Raw genomic sequence first — 27,788 nt, 5'->3', positions numbered from 1 at the left:
TCCGATATTCGCAGGAGACGACTGCGTAGCAAGACCGTGGAGTCATTAGATGGCACACTAGACGGGATGCACACACAGATGCTGTGAGGCAGAAGCTGTAACATGTTTAACAAGGAGCGAGAGAAAGTGAGGACCTCGGGGGTGGGGGGGGCGTGTGCGGGCACACTTTGAGTGAAAGGCCATCTGCTGAATTCATGGTTCTTCCAGTCGCTCGCTCGCTCGCCTCCCACCACTCACACCTGCCAGCCTGCCAAAGCCCCCCTCAGGAGGACCAGAAGTGGCAAGTTCGCACACAAACACACACTTCCACGCTTGCAGAGCAATAATGGCACCCATACAAGCGTAACTGGTGTGATTTGTCAGAGCCACACGGCATCTGAAGCGCTTTCGACAGTTTTTCATGTTTCCCCTCATGGTGTAACAATAGCCTAATGACAGTGGTAGGTAGTATCAAGTTATGCACTCTGTTACATCGACTTGGGCAACTTTGTGGTTAAATTGTAATTGTAAGAGAACTTTCACTGCAACATAAGTTTGAATTGTACCAAATTATTTTTGTACATACTACATGAAATTACATTCTGCTCATTGCTCGTATTTGTATTTACATGTTCTTATTATAGTTTCACACAATCTCTTTTGGTTTGTTAGAGAGATTTGTGTCACAAGGCTCTGTTTTACTATTCGAACATATAGTAACTACTAGTGTTTAATTCAATTATCCCAATCAAGCAGCAAGGGAGTTGGATGAACGCACAGAGTCTACGTGGCCCCAGTCCCATGCTGATTTTTTTTTTTTTAAGTTACTCATTTGCTTGACACACAGCCGTGGCCTGAGTGAGAGTACAAAATTCTGCATATAAAGTAGCTGGACATTGAAGAAAGGTGGCAATGTCCATCTGTGTCTTCCTCAAAATGTCAGCATTTTAGCCTACGAGAACTCCACTAGGAACTTGGGAAACATACAAGAGGCTGTCTCAGTCTTGGTTTGCAAAATGATGTAAAGCTCCGTGGAATCAATAGGATGTCAACCAAAACATGTGAATGCATATTGAAGTTCAAGCAGCCCAACTCACTCAGGTGTGCTGAAAGTTGTAGAAAGGTATATATATATATATATATATATATATATATATATATATATATATATATATATATATATATATATATATATATATATATATATATATAGATATATATAGATATATATAAGATATATATATATAGATGAGCAGGGAGAAAAAGCAATCCACGTGTGTGCACCATTGAAGATAAAGATGTAAGCTGGCAGGAGGCAAATTGTTTTAGAATCATGTAACAGATGCCAGCATTGCCAATGTATGTGGCTGAATCTACCTGTAGAAATTCAATATGATCCAATTATGTATAATTATATAATTACTTCTCTCTGCCTGGTGAGCCTATTTTGATGTTTCATGTGTGTAAATACCACTAATAATAATTATAATACATTATATTTGTATAGCCCTTTAAAAACACTCAAAGGCACTTTACATGGTAAAAAAACAAAACAACAACCAACAGCAAATAGAATATACAACGAAATCAGAATAAAACAATCATTATGTTAAAAAAAAGAAAAAAACTAGATGGTCAAGATAGTGTATAAAAGATTATGATAACAAAGAAAGTAAAATGATGTGGCTTAGATTGCTTAGTTTGTTATTTAAATTCAGGCTGTATTAGGGCAGAGATGGTTTTTGATAAGCGTTCAACCTGTTCTGTTCGACAATTTCGTTTCGTCAGCGTTCCGTCTGGTCCATTCCCATAACTCTTTTTATTATGTTTTAAGACAAGATGGCGGCGTGCATGGTTAATGCAGTCTGTCATGATTTGCCATATCCTTTCAGCGACGTAGCAGCCAATCACATTGCAGCGGGGTGCATCCTCCCGTTGGATTCAAAATGGCACTCGTGTTAAAGTGGAAGTCAACCCACAAAAAATATTTAATATAATAAGTTCTCTGCACCTTCACTAGTCTATACATGGCACTCGGATTACTATTGTGATGTGGAGTATGAGTTAAGCAGCAAAGTCCACACATTTTTGTCCATCTCATGGGGCAGCCATTTTGTCACTTGCTGTCAACTGAAAATGACATCACAGTTGCTCAGGGCTCAGGTAGCAACCAATCATGGCTCAGTTTCAGAAAATAGGCCAGCCGTGATCGGATTGGATTTGATTTGCCTTTATTTCAGCACAGGCCCAAGCTATAACAAAAACTTTATGCGGAATAAATCTGGTGTTGTTCATTTTTAATACAGATTAATTTATTACATGTATTTGTTGAAAAATACATGGGAGGAGGACCTTGAAAAATAATCACACATTAATCGCAATCACCATATTAAATGGCAAATAATTTGTAATTAGATTTTTTTTTGTTTGTTTAGTTATTCAACCCTATTTCCTTTCTGTCTATCTCAGCCGAGTTCCTCCACTGCGGCTCTTGGCTCACCGATGGAGCTTTGATCCTTGCTTCGTTCTGCCGACATAAAACACACAACTCAAAGCCTCGCCTAATGCACACGGCGCACAACTTTTGACAGCTGCACAGATGCTGTTTAATCGAGAGCGGTAGTCAACAATGTTTCCTCCCCAGTGTCTCTCTGTGTCTAAGTAGGAAGAAGACAGCGACAGAGGAAGTGACCTAAAATTGATGTCAGCGCATCGACCCTCCTGTAAAACTCAGTTAACACCTCCCGGCCGGTGAGAGGTAATTAGCCGAGTGTGAGTGTGACTCTGTGTGCGTGTCACATCACGTGTGTACAAAATGTGCCACATTTAACTGCTTTTTTTACGTCTTGCCTCATAATTCTCTAAAATCTATGACATGTGTGTGTGTTTGTGCGCTTGTTTATTGTGTGCTTTAAAGACGAGTCTTGGCCTGATTACATCGCTCCGACTCAATCGTGAAAAGACCACTCCGCCTGATAAGCAATCACCGCAATCAATACTAATGTTTTTAGTGTGTGTTCATTACTGTGTGTCTGTGTGTGCGCGTGCATAGATTTGTGTTGTTCTTAACCTGTTAATGTCGTTGGAGCTGGAGGTTAAACTTTTACTCACACACTACGGTAAAATCACAGATGTGATCTCCTTATAATCACTTTCCTTTCATTTTCTTCGTCACCTCTCATCACCTATACTTCCTTTTTCTCACCTTTCTTTCTTCTTTCATTTCTTCTCTTTCTTTCTTTCTCTCTTTCTTTCTTTCTTTCTTTCTTTCTCTTTTCTTTCATTTTCTCTTTATTTCTTTCCATCTATCTATATTTCTTTCCTTTTCTTTCACTCTCTTTTCATCTCCTTTCTTCGTACTCCTCCACTATTCCTTTATTTTCCTCCCCATCTCGTTTCATTTCCTCTTCTCCTTTCCAGTACACCTTTTTCTTTTCCGTTTCTTCTTCATTCACACATATCAATACATCTCCTCTTATTCTCATATTGTTTTCTTTTCATGTCCATTCCTTTCAGTTACAGTTACTTGAACCTTGAAATTACGATAACCCATTGTAGTCTCCCCCAAAATCCCAACATTGTAATGTGTTTTTAAAAAAGAAATAATACTATACAAGATTATTTTATACTTACTGTACTTTATAAAAACATATAGTAATAACATAATTAAACAGAATGTAAAGAATTCAAGAATATGTGCATCATGATTAATTCATTGCGGGTCTTTCTGGTGACTTGGCCACCGGTGGGAAGTAGAATACTGTCATGCAGATGCGAAGAAGACTTTCAAAACTTCTGTAAGTGACTCAACTAACTTCAGTTTTTAATTATTTTTTCGCAGAGAATAAATAACTTGTGGTTCATGGTAGTAGCGATTTGTGGCAGAACCAGCAACCGTTTGTCATGGTGAGAGATGATTACGATGTGTACACCCCACTAAAAAAAAAGAAAAAAACAACATTTGATCAGTCTCTGGCCCAGCCCAGTGGTTGTGGGCCACTGACATGTGCCTGTGAGTATTGTTTTAGTGTCAGCCTGCATGCGTTGCTTCACAGTTTGTGTTCAAATATCTATTGCTTAAAGTTTTATAACACATAAAGGTATTTGTTAGCCGGCTATGGCATTTCCCATGAAGTGTTAGCCTTAAGCTAGTGGCCTTTAATGCAAAGCTTTGTGGTTGTTTTAAATATACGTGTACTTGTATTTGTTTGATGTTCAGTTTAACAACAAACTAGATGAGGCATTCAACAGCTCTGAGACTCTTTTCTGAATAATTGTTCACTATCTGCCAAGTGAAGTGAGCTAAGTTTCCTGCAGTCATGCAACATTCGTATGTCAGATTTTTGCTCGCAAGTCAAAGCACAAACCATGAGTCGGGTCACCGCTGTACTTTGTTTAGCTTTCCTCCTCATCCTTTCAGATTATCTTTCAGCTCCTACTTCATTTTCATTTCATTCTCTCTTTTCTTATGGCTCCTTCCTCCTCTCTGCTCATTTTCTCATCTTGATGCATTCATCTTTCCAACAATCTTTCATTCCATGTCCCTTTCATTCAATCATGTCCTTTTGTTTCCTCCTCATCTTCTCATCGCCTCTACCTTATATTCCATTACTTTCACTTTCTTTGTTTTCATTTCCTCATCATCCTCTCATCCTTAATTCATTCCATCTGCCTTCTTCAGTTCATTTAGTAGGATTTGCTGGCTAACGCGTTGCATGCTCGAGCCCTGTTGCAAACATAAATGGTAACTGGTTGCTGGGGAGATGCCAGTCTCCTTGCTGGCTACTACAGTATACGGTTGATGTGCCCTTGAGCAAAGCACAGTCCTCACACCTCAGCTCAAGTGGTGCAGGACTGTTTACACCTGCTTTTCACTCTGAATCTGCCCTCGCATGCCTTTCGTGTGTGATCTTGTTCTCTGTGTAGTGCGCAACACAAAATATACAGCACAGTGTAAATTGAATTTTCCCCTTGAGGGATTATAACGAGTATGATAACAATAAATAAATAAATAAATAACAGTAAAAAAGACAAAAGGGCCCTGTACACTAACTGTCCGCAAACTAATAAGCAAGGTAACTTGTGGAACAGAACTGACCATGTATGGACAAACAGACTCACAGGGGGCAAAACCCCCAGCGGAAGACTTTGCCATTGCTGAAAAAAAAAAAAAAACATACCGTGAGCTACACTGGAGAATTTTGCACGGTGCTATCGCAACAAATGCATTTTTATGTGTTGTTAATCCTGCTATTCTGTGTGTCCATCTGTGCTTTGTATGAACATTCCATTCCATGTTGTTTTTGAGTGGAGGGGACAAAAAAATGTTCTACTCTTCTTATGATTGTTTTGAATATTTTTGGTTCTGCTTTCCCTGGCCCCGTGTTTACTTGTGGGGTCGAATACAAGGAAGAGGACAATTTCTTTTGCCAGCTCTTAATTTTTTTTAACTGGGGAAGCCAAATTGGCTATTTAATTTAGTCAAAGAGAAAAACAGCACTTGAACACTGGGGACATGTGGAAGTGTAACGCTATGGTGAGTTTCAAACAAGAGTTTTGCTTCTACAAGACCATAGGGAACATATTTTTTGGGGGGGGGTGAGTTTATTAGGGGATTTGATGCAGTGTATTAATTAACAAATAAAAAGAAGAAAGAAGTTCGGTGCTCTTCTTGGCTGAGTTTGGTTGCCATGGTAATGTAGCAATTACTTTTTGCTAATTTTCTTTTGTAAATAGTGTTTCCCTTAAAACAAAACAATCTTTTCCTCTCCTTTTCCCACACTCCTTCATTTTTTCCGTGAGTCCTCCCCCTAAGAGCCTAATTCAGTTCCTTTCATCTTCTCAACTCACACCAGGCTACATTATTTTTTTTATTTTTTTCTCCCTCTCTTCTCCATCCCCTGTGTGGCCTTCCTTGAGACACGGTATTAACCTTGAAAGGAGGCGCTCTTAGCGGCTCTGTGTTCTTCGCAGAAAGACTAACACAGCCTTTAATAGGGCTTAAATGTCAAAAGTTGGACGCGCTGCCATGGTTCAACCATCAATACCGTAATCCTTCTTACACGTCAAGACAATCATTTTATTCTTCCGCAGTTGGAAAGGGCCACATCTTGTTCTACCAGATGATTATTTTGCATGGTTGACCTCACCTTCCGCTAACAACGAAGCACGTCACCAAAAAGATGAGGAGAACGACGCCACCTGCGATGGATACGGCCAGAATGGTGGTCTGGTTCGGGTCTCCAATTGCAAAGACATCTGTAGAGAGTGGAAAAAGGGAGCAAGGCAGATTTAATAAAAGGGGCAGGAGCAATTGCAAATAAATAAATTAAAAAAGACAGCAGCAAAGTGATAAAAGCAAGCGAGGGAGCTGGATGGAATAGTAAGCAACATTCCTGATGAAAAGCACTTCCTGCATCGCTTGCCTGTGAGGCATCGAGGGAAGACGTGAGAGTAATTCCCACTCGAGCCGGCACTGTCCAACGTTGCATATAACAAGACTACCGGCCAGAACTTTCCGGACGCATTGATTTTTTTTTTTTCTGCACCACACCGATCGAGCAATTAATCAAAACAAATATCCCGTTTATCTGGCTTAGCTGAGCAAAGTGCATCAGTGCGTGCAAGTGTCTGTTGGCAAATTAAGCTCCTCCAGCAAACGCAGTTAGTGATCTCTTTCATTAACTGGCACGCTCAAATTCTTTAATAATCAATACCATTGGCCGGATTTGTTAACATTGACATGAATGTGAAGTGCACACTCAGTGGACACAATATTAGGGACACCTGTATGATATAAACACATCTTACACACTGTACTGGATGGAAGTGTTTCCAATATTGTAATACACCACATACCTGTATTAAACTCTTACCATTAACATTTTATTAATATTTACAATGGAATTTATTGCAGATGTCTTTTTGTTGATATCTGCAACTACATTCTTCCTACACACAATGAGCATTTCATCTCTACAATGAAATTTCACCTAGGATAAATGGTGGCAACTATACCAGTCATGTTTATGGGGTTTATCATGACAGACATCTACAATTCATTTGCAGATATCTGCTATGTGAATCACGGATATCCGCGACGGAAGACAAATGTATCTGTAATTTTATTCTGTTTAGTCATAATTCCTGTTCAAGGATATCTTTAATTCATCTCAAATCAATTTTCAGAGATCTTACATCTAACCAGAATCAAATTGTTTGTTTCAAACTCGATGTACACTGTGTCCACACAAATGGCAAAAGGAACGCCATTTGTCCGATGTGAAATGCAGATATCAATCTAAGTCAATTTCATCAAAACTGAACTGTAGATAAGCAGTCTGTCCATTCGACTAGTCACAATTATGTTACAGATATCTGTATTCAAAATGTAATTACGACTACAGTAAGCACGATATCGATACAATGGTAATTCCAAAACTCATCCTTTGAATGTTGAATTTGCTTGCCATACAACTGTGATGTACATAGAACATGCAGCTGTCGCTTATTAGCAAACAAAAATCATAGCGCAAATGCTAACAATGACATGTTCCCTGTTGTCTGCATTTCAGATAAAGAGTATGTTGCAGACCAGAAGCACAAAGCCTTCTTTAACGCATATTTATTGATTATTCAATGATTAGTAGGCTAATGTGTTCCCACTGTATGCCGCACAATCTTTATCCACACTGTTATACATTAAGAGATGTATGACCCTTGATGCCCAGCCATCTGAGAATCAATGTGCACTTTGAAGAGCAGATTATGGGGCGTCTATTGCAAGAAAATCGTTTGCCCATGATGAAATGATGATCCAAGTAAATGACAACTAACAAAGCAGAAAAGAAGCAAAAGTGAGTTTGACAACATGGTGGCAGGGTTATTACACACAATAGAAATTGGTACTCTTTCGTTACAGAATGAAAAAAAAATAGTAAAATTATTTGAAACTGATACAAGTAGTAATGATTACATTTGTCTGAAAATTCACTAATGAAAACGAGGCATTGCATTTTTGTGGTCCAATGTAATTATTTTAAAAAAGTAACAATACTTTGTAATAATGAACCTTACTTGGACAAAAATGATGGCACTCTTAACTTAAGATTTTGTTGCACAAATGGTTCAGGCAATCACTGAAGTCAAACTATTTCTGTAACTCTCAATGAGAAATATGTACCATGTCAGCCATTTCAGAGTAATCTGTTTTGTTCTTAGCTGGGTCAATATCACTCTAAAGTGCCTTTGGTGTCCTCATAACAATCATTCAGCCATCATGAAAATGAAATAATGAAACTCTGAAGTAGAGCTCGGCGATATGACCAGATGTGGCATCTGTCTGACCGACGGACTGGTCCATCTATCTGTCTACGTTTTCCTGATGTTAGACGATATCCTGTCATTATGGGGTGATTGCAGTGGACAGTTGCAGAATAAAATATTAATAATATAAATATTTAGACTAATTTTTAAAATTTAATTAAATTTATTTTAATGATTTATTTAGTTACATTTTGTCAATCTTAATATGTCCATCCTGTCATAGCGAAATGTCAGCTGATACAAAAAGCTTTTAAAAACTTTGACTTGAAACATATTTGTCAAACATTAGTCAGCTTGCTAACTGAATCATGTTGTAAAATGGAGGTCCACCATGTTCTCATTAAGGGGCATATTTTCCTGTTCAGGTTTAAGACAATTCCATAGCAGATTAATCAGAACATATCGTGCTCATAACAGAATGCTTAGGAGGTATTGCAAATTGAGAGTTGACCAGTTTGCCAAGCTGGCGCATCAAATATCCCGAAAAATGTATGGCCCATTTTTTACAATAATTATATTGTTTGTGACAATACAGCTTCAACTCCAAGTCCCATCAGCATTTGGAAATGCTTCTTATAGGTGAAGAAAAAAATCGGCTGACAATGATCCTTTTTTATAATGTCAATGTTCGGCAGTCATTGTAATGTAGTAGCGATACATGTACAGCCGTTGGTGACCGTATATGGGAGAGCTTGATTGTAAAGCACTTTTCTATCTTGAATTTAACACAGTCCCAATCTACTGATTACAACACATCAAGCAACTTGACATGGTCACAAGGACTGAGGATTGAACCACAGCCTTTGGGTTGTGAGACGATCACTCTGCCATCTGAGCCATGCCGCCTGGGATGAAGCATAACATAACCAAACCTCCCTCATGTTTCACAGTAGTGACTGTTTTTTTCTTTGTATACTTAAGTTTTGTGTATGCAAATATACAGCTGATATGACTCGCCAAAAACCTACAATTTTGTCTCATCTGTCCAAAGGGCATTCAATCAGATCCTTGGTGGCTTGTCAATATGTATTTTGGCAAATTCCAGTCTCATCAGTTTCAAGTTTTTTCTTTGGCTTCTGTAGGTCTTTCTTTCTTTCACTGAAGGATACAAGCATTTTCTGTGCGAGCATTGATGAACATGGAATTGTAAAACCAGCATTTAATGAGCAGTTAAGAACGTGGGCATATTTACTTCTCAAAAAGCAAGTCCAACAAATCTTCTTCTTCTTTTCCTTTCGGTTTTTCCCTTCAGGGGTCGCCACAGCGAATCAATTGCCTCCATTTAACCCTGTCCTCTGCATCCTCTTCTCTCACACCAACTACCTTCATGTCCTCCCTCATTACATCCATAAACCTCCTCAACCTCAAAGCAAATACTGCATCTGTAGTTCTCTTTTTTGGCATGAAACCATACTGCTATTCACAAATGCTCACTTCTGCCCTTAGTCTAGCTTCCACTACTCTCTCCCATAACTTCATTGTGTGGGCTCATCAGCTTTAATCCTCTGTAGTTGCCACAACTATGTACGTCTCCCTTGTTCTTAAAAATGGGAACCAGCACACTTCCCCTCCATTCCTCAGGCATCTTCTCACTATCTAGGATCCTGTTGTACAACCCAGTCAGAAACTCTACTGCCACCTCTCCTAGACACTTACAAACCTCTGCAGGTATATCATCAGGACCGACTACCTTTCCACTCTTCATCCTCTTCAGTACCCTCCTCACTTCATCCTGACTAGTCTTTGCTAGTTCCTGGTCCACAGCATTCACCTCTTCTAGTCTTTGTTCTCTCTCATTTTCCACGTCCATCAGCTCTTCAAAGTACTCTTTCCATCTTCCCATCAACTACTGGCACCTGTCAACAGACTTCCGTCCCTATCCTTAATCACCCTAACCTGCTGCACGTCCTTCCCATCTCTGTCTCTCTGTCTTGCCGACCGGTATAGATCAGTCTCCCCCTCCTTACTGTCCAACCTAGCATACAAGTCATCATAAGCTCCTTGTTTGGCCTTTGCTACCTCTACCTTCACTTTAAGCTGCATCTCCCTGTACTCCTGTCTACTCTCCTCAGTCCTCTCAGTGTTCCATTTCTTCTTAGCTAACCTCTTTCTCTGTATACAATCCTGTACCTTCTCATTCCACCACCAACTCTCCTTATCTACTTTCCTTCTAGATGACACACCAAGTACTCTTCTACCTGTCTCGCTGATCACATTAGCTTTAGTTTTCCAGTCATCTGGAAGCCCCTCCTGACCACCCAGAGCCTGTTTTAACTCCTTCCTAAAAGTCATGCAACACTCTTCCTTTTTCAGCTTCCACCATTTCGGCTTCTCCTCTGCCTTTGCCCTCTTCATCTTCCTCACCACCAGAGACATCCTACACACCACCATCCTATGCTGTTTGGCTACCCTCTCGTCTACCACTACTTTGCAGTCACTGATCTCATTCAGGTTACACCGTCTACACAAGATGTTGTCTTCCTGTGTGCTCCTACCATCACTCTTATAGGTCGCCCTATGTTCCTACCTCTTCTGGTAGAAAGTATTCACTATAGCCATTTCCATCCTTTTTGCAAAGTCAACTACAATCTGTCCTTCTGCGTTCCTCTCCTGGATACCAAACCTGCCCATCACCTCCTCATCCCGTTTCCTGCACCAACATGTCCATTGAAGTCCGCAAGTCCAAAAAAGCAAGTCCAACAAATGCACGCATGATATTCCTTTTACAGTTTTTTATCAAATAAATCTAAATGATAAGAGAACTGAAAAATCCATATAGATGAAAAGTGAGCTATTTAATAACCATCCGCTAGATTGATTTTAAAGTCCAGCAAGGACAAATCACCACATGGAGATATAATTGAGCACTACTGTTTTCACTTCATCTTTGTCTTCCTTGCCCACCTGCTCTTTAAATTTGGATCCCTCTTAACATGTATGCGTTTCAGAGGACTGTGATTTATCAATACTGTTCGTGGCATGTATGCGTTTCAGAGGACTGTGATTTATCAATACTGTTCGTGGCACAGAGAAGATGATTGACAGGTTGCATAAATACAAAATGTATACCTTCATGGCTGGTTTCCAGTTCAATCTCTCCACCATAGCTCCCATATCCACCGTCGGTTCGAGCCCTGACCCGGAACACGTAGGTGGTGCCTGGTTTAAGCCCGTCCACCGTCATCATGTTGGAGCGAGTTTTCAAAACAGTGTAGTTCTGTTCCCGCTGGTTCTGCAGTGGAGATAATAAAAAGTAAATCATTAAATATTATAGTGAGCAGATAAAAGGCACTCAGTAGATTGCAGACCTCCTTCAAGGCTAAAAATAAATAAATAAATAAATAAATAAATAAAAATAAAAATAAAAATTTTTATTTAACATATCCAGTCCTGTAGATCGCAGCAATGTGCACTACATAGACTACTGACTACACTTTGATCTGGTGAGTCACTGTCCCGACTTCATATCGACTGAAACAACAATAATTGAAAACAAACATCTATCAATCATCAATCTACACCTAAATATAATGGGGTCTTCCCTTGGCCACACGCCTCTTTGCAAAGTTTTATGGTGACCGCTATTGTGGGTTTGCCTTATCCCAATAACTAACAACTAACCGACCAACTAGGCATGGGCCTGTTTTCAAAACACCTAAAGCGATTCAAGATTTATTTATTAATTTATGTTTTACTTTTCGGCTGTTTTGGGAAGTTTCCAGCTATCCAAAATATGCTTACGAAGAGCGGCTGCGATAGGTGATTGTATTATCATAACACTGTCTTGAAATGAACGTTAGCAAGCAGCATCAAGAGTTAACGTGTCTACACAGTACATTTAATTCTAAAAATACTATATTTGGTCCCAGTAAACAGAGTAAAATTCGAGAGAAATTCAGCGTAAAATTCTCAGAGTAAATTTCACGCTGAATTTTACTCCTGATGCTGCGTCATCAGTAGGTGAGTGAGGTACAGTAGGAAGCGCTTTGAGTACAGAAGGTAGAAAATTGCTATACAAGTGACAGGATTACATTATCGCAATATCGATATTATTTCAATATATTGTGGAGCCCTAGTATGTGGTCAAATTTTGTGATTCTTCAGTTCATGATTGCGTTGGACTTGTCATAAAAATGTGCGTTTTATGGTCAAGTGTGTGAGTGTATGTGAGGGGGGGTATGGATGGAAGGATAAGTGTGTCAGTTATCTGGAACCCTGCAGAGAGGCTGATCATTCTCTAATGGAAGACACTCTTCAACATGGATTAAGACTATTTCATTACTAATGCATGCCATCACACATACACATTCGCACGAGCAATGGGGCTTAATTTCATCACCTCGACAATGTTTTACAAGATTTGTCCAACAGATGTGTGAGTAATTGACATGCTGGGAGCTGTCGGAGAGGAGCAAGTCTGATATGCCCTCAAGCTAAAACACACAACCAATAAGTCAATCGGAGATGTTTGCTTTCTCAAATCCCACCAGCAGTGTTCAAGCTGACACCTTCTATGTGCAGAAAGCGCTAATAAGCAAGTAAAATGTGACCACATTTGTTAAACACACATGGGTTCACAACTGTTCGGAAAGCAAGATCCATCTTTTCTTTTAACACATTGTCTTTTGTTGATATCAACTAAGTAGAACTGCTTTTGTAAAATGTCACCAAAAGTTCACTAATATGGGGCAAAGCACCGAAATGAGAGCTGAAGTAATGCCAATGGCAAACGTACACTGGTAGGGCACCTTTAAAATTAGGTTCTCTCACCTTCTCATAGTAGATGACCTCGTACTCCACTATCACACCTTTCGGTCTCTGTGGGCCTTGCCAGGCCAAGGTCACGCTGTCCTTGCTGCGCCTCTCCTTCAACACAACGCTCACTGCAGGGAAAGGAAGATGGATAGAAGAGGAGGGTGAGGCATGACACTTAAGTCACATTGAAGGTAAGGAAGGGGCGAGTCCACGGGGGAGGAGGGATGTATTCGATGGCACAGAGTGTGCCATGAAAATCAGTACTTGTAACATGCATAACATTTTATGTTAATTGATAATATATTTACAAGGTGTGTTATAAATGTGTCCGTTACAAAAAGGTGCATGATCTGCTCGTTCATGAAAATCGAAAATCTGATGGCCAAGGTACCCATTCTTCATTGGGGCACATGCTGCATGTACTTGATATATACAGCAATAAGAGTGTGGTTGTGCATAAGGCTGTGAGTGGTGTGTAGTGTTCTTAATGAGGGTTACAACCTCCTACGCGCCGGTTCGTCATCACCACCCTGTCAAAATGCACTGCGGCTGCGCCCATTTTCAACACATGCACAACCTGTAGGATGTACATGTGATTAAAAGAAAAGTGACAGAGTGAGTGATTAAGAAACGAGCAGTGGAGCAGAATTAGCCATTATCAATCACTTTAATAAGTAAACTCACATGTAAGATTGTTGGTACCTTCCCATAAAAGTAAGAAAAGCCCACACTAGTCACTGAAATAATTGAATTTTACTAAAAAACTAATGACAATTAAGAGTTGATGTTTTTGTGGTGCAGCAGTTTTTTGTTTTTTTTTAAACAAAACAATAAAACTGGCATGGGCAAAAAAAGAATAGTGCCCTAAACTTAGTGCTCTTTATTGCAATACTTAAACGGTGTACTGTATATATCCAGAGCTGGGCATTCCGCCTATGTGACGGACCGATCCGCCTATCCGCCTATGACAGATGCCCATTTTGTAGGTTCATCAGATAGACATGTATGAAAACCACACAAAATAAAGAGATGAAGACACTCTCTTTGAATTTTAAAGCTTGCAAGGAGGACGGAGAAGAACTGTACACTACAATTCTTGCAGGCGTTCTAAAAAAGTCTCTCCGTCTCCCTTCTTTTTATTCTCACATCCCTACATACATGGGCGTTCCAACTCTAAAGGATGGGGTGAGCAAAAGGGCAGTTGAAACGTCTTGTATTTGTCTGTCTATGTGTCTGCATGTAGGTGGAAAATTACTCAATACATGTGTGGTAAGACATGAGAAGAGAAATCGACAATGTGGCAGGAAATTTCAGCAATCACCTTCATATTAGCAAATGTTAGCTTGACTTCTGCTGACCTCCTTGCGATTAGGTTATGAAAGCATCATGAGCAGCAAATGTATGATTATCAAATGATTGTAATTATTATACGAATAATTACTCCCCCAGTAGGCAATAAAAGATAGACGGGAAATTTAAAAAAAAAAGTCGGACTAAGCATAGTTGGAAGCCCATTTTTACCCGTCTATTTAATATATGTAATAAAGGCAGCTACAATATGTGATCCACTGCGCGACAGGTGGATACCGATGGGTAACACGTGACTCGCTAAGTCACTCACCTGTTTGTGAAGTGGTAATATTAATCACTGCTCTTCCTTTCGGGGTTGGACTTAAGTCTGACACGCCGTTCTGGCTCTCGATGATGAAACTGTAGTTTGAATCCGGTTGCAGGTCTGTGATAACGACAGTGGCTGATGAGAGGCCAAATTGTCGGGGCACAAAGTGGACACTGCTTCCACAGGGCACACACTGTTTGCCCTCGCCAAAGCACTTTCTGCAGTGAAGGCTGTAAGTGATGTCCCCTCGTCCTCCCGTGTCTCGAGGGGACGACCACTCCAAAGTGACGCAGGTCTCGTTCACTGTGGAGATCGGGTTTTCTGGACCAGATGGCGGACCTGGGTAAAAAACAATATATAGGTAACATACAATGATAGCAAAACGGGAATTTAGTCAGAATACATACAAGAGTCAAGCACTATATTTAATTGTAAATTGTTGTCCCATCATAGGTTGCCACCAGCATGATTTGTTTGGAGTTTTTATTATTGTGCATATAATTGATTACCAAGTTTCTCATAATAAATCATTCATATAAACAAAAAAATGAATGAATCGAATACAGGCTGAGGGTAGATGCTTTCATGAATAAATAACTTTTAAAATAGTTGTTATAATTGTAACACTGAAAGAATAAATTACTACAGTGAACTTGTACATTAGTTGATAGCCAGTATTCAGTTGGCTCTTGCTGATTTGTGGGTTTTTGCCACACTACGGGTAATAAATAATCAAATGATGACCATTTGATCCATAGAAAGTGCCGAGAGAGTCAATTTCTTGCAAGTCGGGTATATCTTTTGATTTAGAAGACTTTATATTACTCTCAATAGCTTAAAATGTGAATTATGACACTTGTCGACGTCTGGAAAGTGGTGCGGCAATCACTCTAGAAGGTTGACACTTCATTACAGTGAGTAAGATTTTCACATTTGAGTTGAACTGTTTTGTGGCTCTCTGTCACATTACCACAGAGACGTGCTAGTCGTTTCATTATGAATGCTAATAATCACCTAAAATCTGACACTGCGTTTCTTAGTGACAAGCAGGTGTGTGTGAGTCGCATATGAGAGCTGGACCATGAATGCACAAGCAGTTTCGGTACCAAAACAAATGTATATTTATTTATTTCTGAAGCGCCTTGAACCAAAGTTTGGGATTCTTATCAGCAATATTCTGAGTTTACCCTGTAGCACAACAATACACAAGAAAGCAAGCTCCTGTTAAGAACATGTAGCTGGAGGTACCACTGATATCTTGATATATGATGCTGGAAAAACTGTGCAATTTAAAGGCGCATTGAACACCACAGCAGTTTATCACTCACCGGACACAACATTAGGTACACTAATGAGATCCTGTATAGTATAAATCATTCTCAGTTAGGGTTAGGGTTGGTAAGGCTCATTGTTTTTTTTTTGTTGTTGTTTATTTTAATTATTACGCCTGCATGTGTTTCCAGAGGGCAGTACTGCGGTCGACTGCTTAGCGCGTCCACCTCACAGTTCAGAGGTCATGGGTTCGATCCCGGCTCCGGCCTCCCTGTGTGGAGTTTGCATATTTTTTATGCACACTTTGCTGATGTGATCAGATTACTAAGTGGTACCTAATATTGTCGCTGGTCATCCTAAATAATATTACGGCTGTCCTCAGCTAAGGATGATCTCGACTTATGAGGTTACGAGCAGTGTGCAACGAACTCGTTTGCACAACAGTTTAAGAATATGCTATCAAGCGGCACAAGAAGACTCAGTCAGTTCACACCAAACTGTTTTTCATTGAAATGTTTTCTACTTACAGTGTGTGCTCAAAGTGTTTTCATACAAATATCTACTATAATTATGCTTATGATGATACTAATTCAGCATCAGTGTATTTTAGTGATAGCCTATGGCGTGTTCTGACTTTGTTTTCGGGTTACGTCGCCAATGTAGGAACAGAACAGAACAGAACTCTATCGTGAAGCAAAGACACCCTGTATTAATCCATCCTTTCTATAGTGCTATTCTCTTTAGGTTCGCGGGTGAGCTCAGCTGACTTTGCTGCACCGGGTACATTCAAATGAATGGAAGTGAGTTCAGCCTCTCAATACCTTAGATCCTTCACTCTTCTCTTTTATTCTCCACGTCCTCTCTCTTCAGCAACCCACTTCTTCCTTGACCGTTACTCTGACTTTTTATGGTTGAATAAAACTATTAAAGTACTATGTACCGTATGTGCAGTCTCAAAAGCCTATGCAGGCTCGCTGTCTAATGTCGCAGGGCATCTACGGATTAGATCGTTGAATGTGTGGCTATGAGATTTTGTTGAATCTTGAATCTTTTTTGAACTGAACTGTCATGTTCTACTGCATCGTGCCTTGTGACACCACTGCTGGAACTTTACTGACACACCTTATAACGTCATTAAGGCCAATCGAACATTCCAAACTCAGTGTTTACCATTTCTCCTCTTTGGACACGAGTCATGAGTGGCTGGCTGACTGGCTGCACGATAACACAACGTGCTAAATTAATAAAAATGCAAGTACAGATAACCGTTGAGTCCGATGACATGTCACCAGGTCATAGGTGAGTACTGAGCCCTGGGGATCCTTGGCACAGCCTGGTCCTCTTTTGATTAGCCTTCCCAGTGGTGAGTATCTCAGGGACACGAGGGGGAAACCAAGCTGGGGATAATTGAAGCTGTCTGTCATAAATCTGGCAGAGGAGCGTACTGATTTATCCTGCTAATTCTGTCATTTCCTTTTCTGCATCACACACTTTCCTCGACCACGCATAACTGTCCATCATCATCATATGAGATGATGTGCCCGTGCTCACCCACTGCAGTCCCCTACTGTTCTATTCCTTTCCCCTGTCTTAAGTGTCATTCCACTGGTCTCCCCGTGACTTATGTGTTCACCTTTTCTCCTTGTTTGATCCATCCCCCCTCTCTCTCCTTCTCCTTCCCAATTCCCATTTAGGGGAACATACATATTTGAACGAGGCATTAGTCATTTCCAGCTGATAACACCTGTCACATCTCACCTGCTACAACGATTAATGAGTGTAATCTACCATAACCAGATAATGGGTCTGCGCTTGTGAGTGTGCGCTCTGGGGTGTTTCCATGTGGAAGGTTCGTGCTCTTCTTCTCTCACAGTCTTTGTCATTGTGTCACTGTCCTTTCCCGCCTCCCCCCTCACACATCCTTCTGTCGATCTTAATCCGTCTCTTTGCGTGTAGCGTTCCCTTTTCATTCTCTCCTCCCTGCTCATCGGACAGAGTTAAATCCCGTTGGCTGTGTGTGTGCGTGTGTGTGTGAGAGATGAAAAGGTCAAGAAATTTCCTACGTGCTTGAGATGAGTATCAGCCTCATGTGTTCTCTCGGAACAGTGAACTACAAGCACTCAGCTAACACACATGGATACTTGTGTGTTTCTTGTGTGCGTCAGGTGTGTTGAACAGGCAAAGGCGAAGTAAAAGGGAAACGGCACGCATGGGTTCTTTAGAAACCTTAAATTGGAAACCTGTCATGCACTGTAAATCCTTACAAGAACACATTACAAACTAATTAAATTTAATGTAATCCAATAGTTGTAACTTAAAGCCATAGTTTGGTGCAGCATGCTATGAAATTAACTTTCATCTGTATGCGTGTGTGCGTGTGTGTGTTTATTTCTTATTACTCGTGCATATGGTTCACTCACGTGTGCACGCCATGGAGCGTGGATCGCTGTCGGCTCGGTAAAAGCCTTTCTCACAAATGCACTCCGTGGCTTGCTCCTGTGGGGAAGAGCTGTGAGGAGGACATTTGTTGCAGTAGGCGTCTGTGGCCGAGGCCTTGTAGGTGGCAGGTCTGCATGCTGGGTCGAGGGGAAAGATACAAACACAAAGTTAATATAGGAGTCGAGGTAGCCACTACAGGCCTAGATGATGTTCAATAAACATAAATTGCAAAGACAAAGAAATGCTGCTTGAAATGCCATAAATGTTGCAATTAACTCATGCTTACTACTTGTAATGCTAGTTGATTGATGACTAAAATATGAGGACTAAAAAAGAAAAAATATATAATAATAATCAAATACCCAATCACTGGATATAACAGTCAATGAGAAGGAATAATTCCACAAGGATGAAAATGCTCAATTTAGAGCAGTGTTGTTTTCATCAACAATGAAATGATATCGTTGACGCCCCCTTTTTTTTTCATGACGATAACATGACGAGCTAAAGTTAAGGAATACACGGCCGTTCCAATCGCAAAGAGACTAGCATTCTTAAGACGTATGCTCTAGTCTAGTCTGAGATTGGTCTAAATAAGACCGTACTCTGTATTCTTGATATTGAGAACTAAAATTAAAATGGCTGCCAAAAACAACACTGATTTAGAGTAGACTGACGGTATCACATTTATTAATTTAATGTTTATCATTTTGGTCAATCACAACCAAAATAATTATTGTGGTTTTTTTGCTCTTTTCATCCATCCATCCATTATCCATACCGCTTAGCCTCACAAGGGTCGCGGGAGTGTTGGAGCCTATCCCAGGCAATCGCAGGGCACGCAGAGACAAACAAACATCCGCACTCACAATCACACCTAGGAGCAATTTAGAGTGTCCAATCAACTTACCATGCTAGTTTTTGGAATGTGGGAGGAAACCGCAGTACCCGGAGAAAACCCACGCAGGCACGGGGAGAACATGCAAACTCCACACAGGGAGGCCGGGGCCGGATTCGAACCCACGACCTCTGAACTGTGAGGCGGACGTGCTAACTATTTGACCACCGTGCCACTTTGCTGTTTTCAATCGTGCATTTTTTAAATTCACAAGTTACTGTATTTTACTTTTCTTAGTATAGTAATTGTCTTTTCTTATTTCATAGGTTTGAAAATGTAAAAAAAGTACTGTTGTGTGTATCATGTCATATCTGAACTGTGTCTAATATATTGTCCTTTCCATGTAGCGAAGCACAATACTGAAACATGGCAATATTGAGCTTAATTGACAAAATGTTTTGGTTGGTGATTTGTAAATGTCATGTTAATTACACAATTGATTCTAATCTGGCAGCTGTTAAATTTTCATGTTGTTATCAGACATCCTATTGTGTATTACCATGCATTTATAAAAAGGTATTCTACATGGACAGTAAGAAACATATTAGGTAATAACGATATACTATAACATCCGTAACATATTATGGTGTTGACTTCAAACGGTTCCTAATTAACACAAAACACGTTTTAGTGTCATCCATTTATACTTATAAAGTAACACAAGAAAGTGTTGCATTATTGCAGCACTGAATAATCCAGTGCCAAACTTGCATTCTTATTCCCCACAGGATATCACTTTAATGTTTTAATTTTTCATATTATCTGAATTATAAATACATGAATGATTCACCATCAAAATACTAAATGATGTAAAGTAATTAAATACTTTGAAAATTGTCATTTAATGTCAATCTAATATGATTGAGTATACATTATAATCATCATTTTGTATCTCTTACTTGGCTGGGAGAACCAACTTAGATAACAAAACATGGTCACTCTATAATTTAGTCCTTGGAACACACTGAAAAAAGACTCAAACTCTCTGCAAAAAGTGACCAACAGCACAAAAATCGGAGGAGTTGTGGTGTGGCGAAGGCAACCGAGAAACTGACGGACCATACGATGTGTCGTGCAGCACCCATGGCAACGGACACGAAAACAAGACTCTGATTTAATGCATTGTGGCATTCGGTCTACGTGAGATCTTTTTGCAACAGGCGGGAAGACCGCGGGGTCGTACTGTGGAAATAACAGCCAAACAGCATCTCAACTGTCACTAGTCTTGGATAAGCGTTGGCCCTTCAGCCTATCGGGGAGGCACAAATACACATCCACAGCGACTCTGGCAGTAACATAACATGAATATTGCTTGGCACTGGATGCATATTCGTCATTTTATGGGGGGCATTCTGGAATAACATTGTGCACTTTGGACTCAAGGAAGTAGAATAGACATTCCTCTTTCGTAATCTAAATACAAATCGTGAGACTTTACACAGATCTGATCAGCTGGCTCGGATGAGCAGATACTTTGCATTCTGTGCATTTTCGGGTTTAATTCATACAATTAAGTCCTGGTGCATTTAAATCTGTGTCAATTATACGTGAATTTGACTACTCGTTGGGCAGGCGGACCCAAATCCTCCGCATATAGTGGGTGTTGATTGTTTGGTAAATAAACACATTGTTTAAATAGATTGCTTGGATTGGTCCATCGTCTGATCGGATCGGTGATCGGTTATCGTTTTTTTTTTTAACTCGCTGATCGATGATCGTCTTCAAAATCCTGATTGTGTAAAGCTTACAAATTGTTTATTTGTATACATTTATAGAAATAGTATTTTGATCCTTATAAGCCGATGCTTCCATGCGGTAAATAGTGATGCAGTGACCAAATCAATCCCATGAAATGAAAATGAGGGTTTGTGAGTCACACCCCTCATGAGTGTGCTTATGCATATTTGTCTGCAGAATAACTTGGAGCACTGATGCGGTAGAATCCACCTGGCACTGTTTGTATGTTGGTGTGCCTGACACTTGTGTGTTCAGTATGCTCCTAATGTGTGTGCGTGTGTGTGTGCCTGCTGATTGCTTGTGCCATTGGTGAAGGTCACGGATTTAATCAAGGTACAATCCACTCATCCCAGGAAAGCTGTAAATTATCACACTAATGCGCGTCCCCACACACACTTACGCACACATACACCCGACATATATGCAAGGCAGTAGTAGTTAACCTGCAGAGAGAGGGATGGAAATGTGGCCTAAAAGCAGTGTGATTTCTCAAAGTGGAGGTAAGTTCTTCCACCTGGATGCTGCGTTCGCTCGTGATCAGAGTGTATTTTTAGGCAAAACATTCATCATATTGGGAGCAAGGTCCACCAGCACAATCCCCCAAAGACCCGAGAGAGCGCTGGAACAGGAGACATGCTGTTTGTAAAAATTTGAAAAAAAAAAGAGGAAAACAAAAGTAAAGGGAAGGTAAGGGGAGGGAAGGACAGGAAGTGCATATTCTCAAATGGAGGACTTTCTGGCCTCTTTCCTCCTTGTAGTCATCTTCCAAGATAATGGGTGCCAATGTGTTATGCAGTGTGTGTGCGCGTGTGTGTGTATGCTTTGGCTGAGCTGTAGAAGTGGGGTGGGCTAGCAACTATTCTCCAGGGGCGTCTCATCCGGAGCGTCCTTGCTCTTGCCAGGCCTGGCATCCTAACACTGCCTGATCAAAGTCTGTGTAAAAACTTGGCGTCTTCCAGTAGCGCTTTGCTCTCCCAATCTTTTTTGCCTTGCTGCTGTACCTCATCCCACTTTATGTCTCTTACATAGTGCCTGTTCTTTCTTCTGCCGCCCTCTTTTCCCTCATGGGATACTCGCTACCTGACAGGGTTCCCTCATGATTAATGTCGCCACAAATAAGAAAAGGCAGACGCACAAACACAACCTTGCACACAAGAGTCACACTAGAGAGTAGAAGTTAAGATACAAAAACTACGCTGTGGAAGGGTGAGAACTCCAAACTTGCATTTGAAACATGAGAATACAAAGCAGAAGTAACCTTAATGATAAAACATTACGCTATAACCAAGGCTGTTTGAGGGCCCTAACCAGAGTTTTTCCTGGCTCAAAATGTTGTCTACTTTTCTGCCTGACCGTTCAAAGAGAGCAACTTGTGCTTGCAAGAGTCAGTCCCCTTTGGAAAATTCTTGGTTAGTGTTTGGAACTGAAGTAGTGCTGAAGCCTTGCTCAAATGATGCCAAACATACGAGGCAAAATGACTCTGGAGAAAACCTCCCAGCATAGACCAGCATATGAGCTCACAAGATATGCTAGTTTTGCTGTGTATTTGTGCTGGTGTTGATGTTTTGTTTTTGTTTGTTTGTTTTTTTAGTGGGGTTGTATTCATTCGTTACATACAACAAAAACGTTGAAATGTCCTGTGTTGAACTTCATATTTTTGTTATGCTCTGATTTTTTATTTTCCCTTCAATTTTGACAGTGAACTTGGTAGATAACTACACAACGTTTTTTCCTCGCCATCTCAATCGCGTCAAAGTGCATGCCTGAGATGCACATACCTGGTACCTCGCTTGCCGAATATAATCCGTTCGATCGCCATGTTCGGACAAGCCCTTTATCAAATTCCCATATTTGGAAGTTCTGACGTGGTAGTCGACCAGGAAGTAAAAAGTGAGGCTTTTTCCACTGTTTTAGATGAGAAATGTATCTTTTATTGTTACAAAAGAAAGTGTAGTCTTTGCTCATTTTAAAAAGGAAAATCAAGAATAGGCATGATGTATCTTTCAATACGGTAAATGCACGTTATTTATCAAGGCTTCCTCCATGGTCCTCATGACGTTACCTATAAATAGCAGTTAACGGCTTGGCAGCCCCTATCTTATTGGAAACTCTTTCTGACGTCACGACGGCTCCGCCGTAAATTAGAATACGCTTCAATCCGAGGGGATTTGCTGTCGTGGAAGACGTCGCCTAGCAACGCTGCATTCTGTGGTGCCGCCCCTCACCACATACACATGAATGGGGTTGACAACGGCGTGCTGCAAGTTCACAGCGGAAAGGGCTTTAAGAGCCGCATGAAACTGGGTAAAGAGCCGCAAGCGACTCGCGAGTCGCGGTTTGGCCAGGCCTGATATAGCGCCTCCATAGTGGCGAATGCTGCAACCGCAGTTAAAATAAGTGCTGCCGCAGTGGAACATCAATCGCTCTGACTGGAGGAGGGTACACAATTAGCTGGGGGTGGCGGCATCGCAATTTTGAATGCAGGTAAAACCCTGCCTAACTATTTAAAAATACATCTAAACATGCTGGGAAAGTCATTTTTCTTCTGATCAATTTCAAATGTTGTTTACGGACAGGTTGCATTAACACTACCTAATAGAACACAGACACAGAAATATTAATGCAAGCCTAACGAAAAGCCATTTAAAAAAAAATAACTAATGCATCTTAGTTAACCCACAGCCTACCGTATTTAAATTAGGTATGCACCAGGTTAAATACACCTTTATTCACTCCAACAATATTCCACCCGGCATAATGATGTGTTAAGTGGGCACCCACTGAGTAAGAAATAATTGTATAAAGAACACCTCTCCTGCAGCTAATGTGAGATTTTAAACGCAAATCAGTACAGCGTGATATTGTGATGTCGCACTATTTACTTTGTACATGCATCACCAGGCTTGGAGAGTAATGGAATACATATTTGGAGTGCTCCAAAAGTAATTAAAAGTAGTCAAGTTTCATTACTTTAATATCATAGTACTTGGATTACATTGCTAGATTACATTTTCAAATCTGTCTGTTACATTGCGTACCCCATGACACTTCCAACACCATCCCGGCAAGTGACATAAAATCATGACTGACTCTCACAAATGTTGCCGTGGCTAGCTGAATTGAACTGTACTGCTTTGTGGCTAATTAGGGTATCACCCATGTGACATGCTATTGTGCCAGTAAATGCCCAATGATTTTCTCTTTGTGAGATCAGGGGCTGTGTGCGGATGCGGCGGCGTGAGTATGTTTCTTCCAACGACAAAGAATGGCCTCAGATCCAGTGTCTTATTAAATATTTATCTGGTCACCAGAGAGACTCTGTATTTATGCCAATCGATAGCTCTTAGATATGATGTAGTAGAGCTACTCAGGACACACACGTGCCGAATGAGGAGGGGACAGCATGTCTGTCTCCACCGGATCCACACGAGTCTGTGAGCAGTTGGCAAATTAAGAATTATTTCTAATTTCTCCAGGGCTCTCCCTACATGTTAAATGTACTTATAAGGGACTGTTGTAAAAACCGTGGCATGGTTGTTGAGTGTTTAGCACATCCGCCTCTCAGTTCTGAGGTTGGAGGTTTGAATCCGAGCTCCGGCCTTCCTATCTGGAGTTTGCATGTTCTCCCCATGCTTGCGTGTGTCTTTTTGCAGGTATTTTGACTTCCTCCCACATTCCCCAAAAATGCATGTTAGCTTCATTGAAGACTCAAATTGTCCTTAGGTGTAAATGTGAGTGTTACTAGCAAGGAGGTGGAACAGTACGTAGCAAAAGAGACATATTTTTCGGTCACAAATAGTGACTTAAACTAAGATGAAACCAGAGCGCATTTGTCAAACTTGCAGAAACACAATTTCTTTGAAACTATAAAGCTGCTCTGTGTCAGGGGACGTCTGGAGGTGCTTAAAACCAGCAGAATGTTGTTAACGCTGAAGCCATATTAGCCGAAAAAAGGTGAAGAAATGTCAGTGTTTGCTTGTTCCACTGCTCTCAAGTTAATATTGCTTTTGCTTGATGAATGACTGTATGGGTTATTAACTTCCTATCATGTGCTTTTGCTGCAAGTCACTTCACAGTTGTGTTTATTAGTTCAAGTTGAGTGTGGATGGGGAACTGGATCATTTTAATTATTGTCTTTCCAATATCCTTCACGGTTATTCATATTTATTCTTGGTTTTATGAAAACCACAAGCCCGACATTAAATGAAAGTTTTTAGCATTATTATAAAAGTTTATTGGGAAACACACATTAACAATTTAATATCCGAAAATGAATAACAAATTAAGTTGATTACAAAGCATTGTTCCAATTTTTTCAAACACAAATGTTGATGTTTTAAACAACACCAGTTTTGAATTCGATCTGCTTGTTTTCAAATTGCTTTTGCAAGGTGCTACTTTGTTAATTTTGGAGGGTCGTGCCTATGTTGCTCAAGATTCACACACAGATACACATGCTTCCATATTTGAATTTTCTCCATATGTTCAAGCTTCTACAATGGCAATTTGGCTCACAGCAGTTTGAAGAGGGAGCAGAACCTTTTAGTTACCCTTGGCTAAAACATTGTGTCACCCCAAAAAACGGGCATTTTTTAATGCATTCATACAGGATGATGCCATATACAGGACGTAATTAAAAAAAAAAAAGAAAATTCCATCATTGTTTCTTAAATGGCATGTTTTAAGTTTCAATTACTATAAATACAAAACTATTCTCCCATCACTCTTGGTTTTATTGGATTGTTAAAAAGTTTGTTAAAAACACTTTTTTTTTGGGGGGGGTCACCCTGTATTATCTTAAAACCAGGAATGAACATACTATAGAGAGCGATAAATGATTAAGTTGATTGTGCGGGATTAATTATTGATAAATCATGTTTCGAAACAATGAAAATCGACCAAGGAACGCCTTGTAAGTCGATACCCGATATATTGTGATCGACCACAATATAGGGTATACTCACACAAGCTGTACACTAAAGTACAGCATGTTTACACGGTACTGGTATTATGACAAGAGTTTACTTGTGCAAATGACAGCAGTTGTACGTGTCCTACGGACTAGGAAATGAGTTGTTAAAGGTCCCGTGCAGATTTATAAGCAAATGTTGAAATGCACACAAGCACAAAGCCAATACCTCACGGTCAATACTTTGTAATTACATCCAAACAGGTGGGTGCTGAGACTGTGTGCTCCCTTGTCTACTTCAGACTCTGGCGCTAGTGAGACTGTTAATTGCTCCTTTCCTGGCCCTCTAAGACAATCAGTTCAAAGCAAACATTGGCTCGCCATCAGGTTTGGCACAAAGCACTGAAAAGGGAGAAAAGTGTGTGTGTGCGCGTAGGGGTGTGGGTGTGTGTGTGTGGGGGGGAGTTAGTGTTGGGTGGGCATGAGATGTATTGAGTCTGCGACTCAATGCGTATGTGTTTGTGTATTCTTTTGAGAGGTACGTTGTGTAAAGCCTGGTGGCCCCCAGGAGATGAGCTCCATAATGGTCACCATGGCAACGGGATTTCGAGATGGAACCCTGCTAGTACCCCTTGAGTGCCACAGCTCCCGAAGCAAAGTAGCAGCGGGTGTGTGCGAACGGGTTTGTGTGTAGGCTGCCCAGCCGTTAGTCGAGGGCAGCTACTTAAAAATTGATACATCAAGCGTCAGTGGAGAAATGTGACGAGATTGAATGTGACATCCTTTACGGCCACTAGGGTCGCATCGCTGCGCGTGTTTGTGCTCAATTGCATATTGCCGTGAAACATGTTTACACTTGAGAATTGACATGTCTTCATGCTAAACAAACGTAGGTGCCACATTAACAACAGCCAACACCGAGTCTGACGATGTTGTTGTCGTGCATGCAAGTAATCATCACTTGGGTTTCTCAGCGATTTGCCGATATTGAAGTGTCAGCTTGCAAAAAGCTGCAGAGGAATGTGCTGTGTGACTACATGCGGCTGTGTGTATGACAGTGTGTTTGCGTGGGGAATAGAGATGTCAAGTGTTCTGCTGAGACTAGCGCTCATACCTATTTTTAACAACATAATGCCATGTAAAAGGCACACATAAATGCTCTCATAATGCTAGATCCCTTGCACCAATATGACTTCTTGTCCTAAATTGATTGTGTTATATTTAAAACTTCTCTGGGGAAAGTTTTCCATAAGTTGCATCATCTACAGTCGGTTAAGTACTAAGTGTGCGGTTGTACAATTCAGAATTGAGAAACGCTTGTAGAGTCTCTAAAGTTGTACAAAAATCAGGATGCTCAGAAGGATGAGAATGTTGTCAGAACGCCAGACATGGAGTGGAGACGTGAAACGTATTGTGAGACGTGTTCATTATCCGCAATTGCTTATGGCAGTGTCCATCTCGCATGCAGTACTGAGTGGCAGCAAGTCACGGAAGTGACACCGCTGCAGCCTGGACTGACTGGTTTGGCTCTTGTCATTAATAATCCCTAGTACGCACTTTACATGGTGTCGGAAGTTTGTCAGGAACAGGAAACACGCAGCCAAGGCCACTGCTGCATTCGAACAGCCAAAAAGCATGAAGTTCAAAGTGAAGGCTGAGTACAAAATGTATTTTTTGACTAATGTACACAGTTTATTTGTATGAGCGGAGTGTGTTGTTAAAATCCCTGTACGTATTGTAAAGTAAATTTTCTATCTTATTTAATTGTACAGGTGTATAATGATGAGGATGTTGAGTGCCTACATAAATTATAGCAGAGGTTTTACTAAATTTGGCTGGTCCATCATTCATCAGTC

At 40.5% G+C, this 27,788-nt stretch overlaps 1 protein-coding gene and 1 pseudogene across 1 annotated transcript in view; both read right to left on the bottom strand.

Annotated features, from left to right (window-relative positions):
• Positions 1-27,788, bottom strand: part of LOC147140791 (ephrin type-A receptor 3-like) — a 113,741-nt gene that overhangs the window by 36,377 nt on the left and 49,576 nt on the right. The window contains exons 6-10 of the mRNA XM_086042670.1: positions 18,370-18,525; positions 14,681-15,016; positions 13,075-13,187; positions 11,374-11,536; positions 6,129-6,237 (exon numbers count right to left, since the gene is read on the bottom strand). Of these exons, the coding sequence (XP_085898796.1) occupies positions 6,129-6,237; positions 11,374-11,536; positions 13,075-13,187; positions 14,681-15,016; positions 18,370-18,525 (877 nt within the window). The remainder of the gene's footprint in view (positions 1-6,128; positions 6,238-11,373; positions 11,537-13,074; positions 13,188-14,680; positions 15,017-18,369; positions 18,526-27,788) is intronic.
• On the bottom strand, positions 9,752-10,695 carry LOC147140792 (uncharacterized; annotated as a pseudogene).

This window comes from Filicampus tigris, chromosome 10, assembly GCF_054856515.1.
Source record: "Filicampus tigris isolate MCC_2025a chromosome 10, RoL_Ftig_1.0, whole genome shotgun sequence".
NCBI lineage: Eukaryota > Metazoa > Chordata > Actinopteri > Syngnathiformes > Syngnathidae > Filicampus > Filicampus tigris.
The sequence above is the reverse complement of the archived record's forward strand: the minus strand, read 5'-3'. Positions and strand labels throughout refer to the sequence as shown.